This window comes from Sinocyclocheilus rhinocerous, unplaced genomic scaffold (assembly GCF_001515625.1).
Source record: "Sinocyclocheilus rhinocerous isolate Xijiao unplaced genomic scaffold, SAMN03320098_v1.1 scaffold11380, whole genome shotgun sequence".
Classification (NCBI taxonomy): Eukaryota; Metazoa; Chordata; class Actinopteri; order Cypriniformes; family Cyprinidae; genus Sinocyclocheilus; species Sinocyclocheilus rhinocerous.
Genome location: NW_015654199.1, coordinates 16,824 through 22,856, shown reverse-complemented (window position 1 = coordinate 22,856; position 6,033 = coordinate 16,824). Strand labels below are relative to the sequence as shown.

The following is a 6,033-nucleotide window of genomic DNA, read 5'->3' as shown; positions in this document are numbered from 1 at the left end:
TCATACTTCCTGCATCTCTATGAGAGACTTGCTTTGACCTATCAGAAGCTAGTCCTGTTTGTTTCAGATGCCCTTTTAAGCTTCCTGGTCTCTATGTCACCCCAGCCATGACTTCTCGCCATTCCATTGCACTGATTTCACATGTGATTCAGGACACAGTCATGCAGGGCTGTTCCCAATGTATTTCTGATGCAGTGTCTCAGTCCCCTCGGGGAACCATGGTTACGTACGTAACCTAGATAAATTTTATATTACATCTTTTGTTGTTTAATGAATGTTTATTGCATTATTTAAGTGTCATGTTTGTTACAATGGTGGTGTTTTGTGTTTGTGTGAATGACTCTGTGCACCTTCTACATATTAGTATATAAAAATGTTTCCACCTCAGAGAGAGAGAAAGTGCAAATTTGGTTGAAATAAGAAAATAAGCCAAATGAGGTTAAATGAAAATTGGTATGAATTTTGTTATTATTGAAAACTTAAAGTTCAACTCACAAAGATTTTACAGCTAAACTTGATAGGTTCAAATAACTAAATTAGTTAAAAATACTTAATATTCTAAGTAAATACAAATTAACTGAGTGAGTCCAAAATGATAACTCAAAAAGTTGAGTAAACTTTTTGTTAGTTTTTTCAGTGTTGTTCAGTTCATTGCAATTCTATACAATGTTAAAATCAACAAACAATAATAAGAGTTGTTTAAATCATTGAACAACAATAGAAAAATAATTGTTTTGTCTTTTAAACAGGGAGATATCAAGGCTACTGCAACAGCAGCAGGAGTCAGAGCAAATGAAACCCTACATCCGAAAAAGACTGAAAAAAAAACGGAGCATCTGTTTTGCAGACTGCATCTTAAAGACAGGTGCCATAATAAACTTAGCGCTGCAGATGTTCTTCAGATAACTAAACATTCATTACAGTCTCTTGAGTCATGTGCTGAAAAGGAGCTGATTCAGAGTTTCCTACAAAAACTACTGATGATGAACTACAGAGCAAGATATATTAATGTTAATAAGGTCAATGAACAGGATCAAACACAACAAAGACATACTGACTTAACTGAAGACATTGGTGATATATTCAAAGCAGTGTCTTTGCCAAACAAAGAAACAAGTCAATCTGAGCGAATTCACCCGATGGATGTTCAGATGGCTGTGTTTCATTGTGCTGATGGTTTCCTGAAGCAGCTGATGATCACTAAACTGTCCCAGTGTCAGTACGCTCTGCCTCTGCTTGTTCCTGATCCATTCACAGAACAGATTGAGTTTCCTCTCTGGACATTTAGACAAATCAACAAAAGCTGGAAGATAAAAAATATAAAAAATAAAATCCAGCCATTCTGCAAGGCAAAAACTCCAATGGTGTTGTTCTTCAGGTTTGGCTATATGTCTTCATCCAAGTCTCAGCTTATGAACAGTCTGATCAATGAGAAACACAACACATTTTTCCACAGGAACTGCCCAGGCAGCAGCAGAACCAGAGTCCTGATGGATGGAGTGGTGGAGATCGCCTGGTTCTGCCCCTCTGGGAAAGACACAGACAAATTCACTGACTGTGTTGCATTCTGTAATCTGCACGGGGATGCAAGAAAACATGAGAAACAGCTGCAGATCCTCACTGAAATGGCCTCTGTGAACGTTGTCCTTCTACCACAACTTGACAGGAATGACAGAAGTGCAACAATAATTCAAAATTTGTACACAAACATAAAGCCACTTATTTGTCTTTTTACGAAGGATGAATCTACTGTAACTGAGATGAAGAAAGGGAAATTCAAAATTGGTTTGGAAGACAGAAATGAGTCTGATGTATCTGAAGAACTGAGAACAACTATAAATGATTGTCTCTCAGAATCAAATTCCACTTTCAGACTTGAAGATGTGTGCAAACACTCAGACATCAGAGTAGATGAGGAAGATGATGAAGACTGCAGGAGAGGAAGAGAAGCAGCACAGCAGATGATTCAATTACTGGAGAATAAAGATCTGACAGAAATCAAAGAATCATTTATTCCCCATCAGGGGAAACTGTGGCATCAGTGGAGTCAGAAGAACAAAGAACTACACCGACCTCAAGGAGATGAGACAGAAATGGACATTAGTAGAAAACAAACAGACTTGAAGAAAATCCGTGAACAGCAGCATGAATCTGACATCAGTGAGTTCTTGAAGCTCTTTATTAAAGAAATGACATCAGATGATGAACATGAGAAGACTTTTTTCCTTAAATGTCTTGGAATCCTCCTGGATGAATATATCTCAGCTGACCTTTCTGCTCTACACCACAATTACAATGAAAAGTGGTCAACAGTTGTAAAACTGAAAGAGAATCATGATAAACCTGAACAACTCAAAGCTGAACAAACTGAACTTGAGAGAATATCTGAGGAACTTCAAGCTGCAGCCTTTGGTTTGGAGCACATCATGAGGGAGATTGGTCAGATCTATGAATCATGTTCATCTGTTAATGAGAATAAGAAAGACCTGCAGTTCAACTTATCTTCTCTCCCGAGTCTCGCAGCAGAGATGATGATCTCTGGATTTCCACTGGAGCTGATGGATGGAGATGCTGCTCATGTTCCTGTGATCTGGATCTCTGCTGTTCTAGATCAACTCGTCCAGAAACTGGGAGACCAGAGAGTCTTTGTGCTGTCAGTTTTAGGGCTTCAGAGCTCTGGGAAATCCACCATGCTGAACGCCATGTTTGGACTCCAGTTTGCCGTCAGTGCTGGCAGATGCACCAGAGGAGCTTTCATGCAACTGGTCCGAGTGCCAGATAAGAAGAATTTTGACTATATTCTGGTTGTTGATACTGAGGGTCTTCGTGCTCTAGAACTGGCTGGAAAATCAATGAGACACCATGACAATGAATTGGCCACATTTGTTGTTGGTCTTGGAAATCTGACATTGATCAACATCTTTGGAGAAAACCCATCTGAGATGCAGGACATTCTTCAGATTGTTGTTCAGGCCTTCATGAGGATGAAGGAGGTAAATCTGTCTCCCAGCTGTGTGTTTGTGCATCAGATGGATGGAGATGCTGCTCATGTTCCTGTGATCTGGATCTCTGCTGTTCTAGATCAACTCGTCCAGAAACTGGGGGACCAGAGAGTCTTTGTGCTGTCAGTTTTAGGGATTCAGAGCTCTGGAAAATCCACCATGCTGAATGCTATGTTTGGACTTGAGTTTGCCGTCAGTGCTGGCCGGTGCACCAGAGGAGCTTTCATGCAGCTGATCAGAGTCTCAGACGAGATGAAAACACAGATGAACTTTGACTATATTCTGGTTGTTGACACTGAAGGTCTCCGAGCTCTAGAACTGGCTGGAAGATCAACAAGACAGCATGACAATGAGCTGGCCACATTTGTTGTTGGTCTGGGAAATCTGACCTTGATAAACATCTTTGGAGAAAACCCATCAGAGATACAGGAGATTCTTCAGATTGTTGTTCAGGCCTTCATGAGGATGAAGGAGGTCCGACTGAATCCCAGCTGTGTGTTTGTGCATCAGAATGTTTCAGACATCACAGCTGGAGAGAAAAACATGGAGGGAAAGAGACGACTGCAGGAGAAACTGGATGAGATGACAAAACTTGCTGCTAAAGATGAAGTTTATGATGCAGAATGTTTCAGTGATGTTATTACATTTGATGTTCAGAATGATGTGAAGTATTTTGCTCAGCTCTGGGAGGGCAGCCCACCCATGGCACCACCAAACCCAAACTACTGTGAGAATATTCAAGAATTAAAGAAAACTATTATGTTTCATGCCTCAAAATCAGATGGAATGATGCTGGCACACTTAAAAGATCGTATTAAAGATCTCTGGGAGGCTTTATTAAATGAACGATTTGTCTTCAGCTTCAGAAATTCTCTGGAGATTTCAACCTACAGGAAACTGGAGGCTGAATACAGCAAATGGTCCTGGAGTCTCCGCAGTGCCATGACGAAAATTGAGAACAAACTACACAACTTAATAGGAAATTCAGCAATTCATGAGGTTAAAGAAACTGACCTTCAAAGAGAACTGAAGACGACAAGTGAAGAAGTAAAAAAATCAATGTCTGATTTTTTTGAGAAAGACACTGATGCTGAAATACTGATTCACTGGAAAACATCATTTGAAATCAAAATCAAAGATGTTCAGGAAAATATTGTGAGAGAAACGAAGAGGAAATTAAATGAGGTTCTTCAGCAGCGAGACCTGAGGAAAAAGATTGATGCTCAGAGGACACATCATGAAAACACTCTCTTTGAAAAAAGCAAAGAACTTGCCTTAAAACTCAAAGACAAAGCAAATGATGTAGAAACACTGAAGAAAGAGTTTGATTTGTTTTGGAAACAGTGTGTGCAGAAGATCATCACAAATACTCCTGCAATCAAAAACATTTACATCATGAGAGATGTGAGAGACATACTTAGCGACATCTATGAGGGATGTCTCCCTGTAGACTACTGGAGGAAGAGGAGGAATATTTTTTCTGTGCCAGATTATTCAGAATACATAAAAATAAAGAAATCCGGTGGATTTACAGGTGTTTTCACAAATGCCATCAGATCAACTAAGAAGACACTTGGTTACATTCTATCTAAAGAGGATGAAACCCAAATAGGAATGTTTGTCACAGATGTTGCTTTGCAGACAGACAAAATGATTCAGTCATTTAATATTTCAAAGATGGGCTACAACATCAGCTGCATTCAAAATCTAATAGATTACATTAAGGCAAGAGTAATACAACATCAGGAAGAATCAGTACAATATTTGTTCAAGAATGAATTCTTCATGGATTTGGTCATTTCCATCTGTAAGAGAGCAAACAATGTGATCACTGACCAACACAGACAGTTCCGAGATGCCAATGATCCTGTAATATATGTTAAGAAGAAGAGAGAAGAGTACTATAGTATTTTTAAAAAACATCTTGATGGAGCTGCATCAGCTGCTATTTTTGGTGAGATAATCTGTCAGAAGCTCAAAGAGCCTGTTGAGCAGAGTGTCTACGAGAAGACTGCCATTGACTTAGCAGGTGAAATGAGAACAAATTGTCCATCACTGAATGGAAACAGATCAAATCTGGAGAAACACATCCTGAAGACACTGGCAGACAATGAGAACTTTGACAAATACATGGAGTACATTAAAACTCCCAGAGATCACTTCAAGAGTTTCATCAGAGATGAAGTCAAGCAGTACATCACTGATAAGTTCAGTGACAGTGTTTTACCCAAGATGATGGAGAACACTGAACTCTTGCAGAAGAAGATTGTGAAAGCAGCACATGAATCTACAAAACATGTTCAAGTGAACCATGGAGGTGTTTGTTTGTGGCTGAAGAATTTCACACAGCAGCTCTCAGATGTGCTGATCTTCTCTGAAAAAGACCTCAGTGGAGTGAAACATGATGATGTTGATGATTTCAACTTACTAGAAGATGTGATAAAAAAAGAACTTCCAACCATAATGTCTGATATTAGCAGCAGATTCAAAAATGTGCCATTTTTAGCAAAGCTGGACAACAGTGACAGACCAGATGAGCTTCTGATTTATCACTTCTGTCAGTGCTGTTGGGTTCAGTGTCCATTCTGTGCAGCCATCTGCACCAACACCATTGAAAACCATGATGGGGATCATAATGTTCCTTTCCACAGAGTGGATGGAATTAATGGATGGCATTACTCTAATACAAATTATCTCTGTGCTGGTTTTTGCACAACTTTAGTGGCAAGTAATAAAAAATTTCGTGTATCAGATGACAGATTTGCATATAAAGACTACCGAACAGCAGGAGGAGTTTATGCAAAGTGGAGTATCACCCCTGACCTCTCTGAGCTGCCGTACTGGAAGTGGTTTATGTGTAGATTCCGACCAGACCTGGAAAAGCACTACAGTAAAACATTTGAGGGGATGGGTAAGATACCAGATGAATGGAAGAAATATACAAAACATGACGCAATTGAAAGCTTGAGTAAAAGCTTCAAATAAATAAATAAATAAATAAATACTGTATGTTCCAATAGGGTAGATAAAT

General features: G+C 39.3%; 1 protein-coding gene across 1 annotated transcript; it reads left to right on the top strand.

Moving 5' to 3' along the window:
• The first annotated feature begins 1,346 nt into the window (after positions 1-1,346).
• LOC107716977 (interferon-induced very large GTPase 1-like) lies at positions 1,347-5,987 on the top strand. The gene is made up of 2 exons (XM_016523618.1): positions 1,347-2,765; positions 3,234-5,987. The coding sequence occupies exons 1-2, from the start codon at positions 1,362-1,364 to the stop codon at positions 5,985-5,987; spliced, it is 4,158 nt and encodes a 1,385-aa protein (XP_016379104.1). The 5' UTR covers positions 1,347-1,361.
• Positions 5,988-6,033: the final 46 nt, after the last annotated feature.

Coding starts and splice junctions, on each gene's coding strand:
- LOC107716977 (XM_016523618.1), top strand. CDS start 1,362: ATGGTGTTGTTCTTCAGGTTTGGCTATATGTCTTCATCCAAGTCTCAG. Junction 2,766..3,233: donor GAGGAGCTTTCATGCAACTG/GTCCGAGTGCCA, acceptor GCTTTCATGCAG/CTGATCAGAGTCTCAGACGA.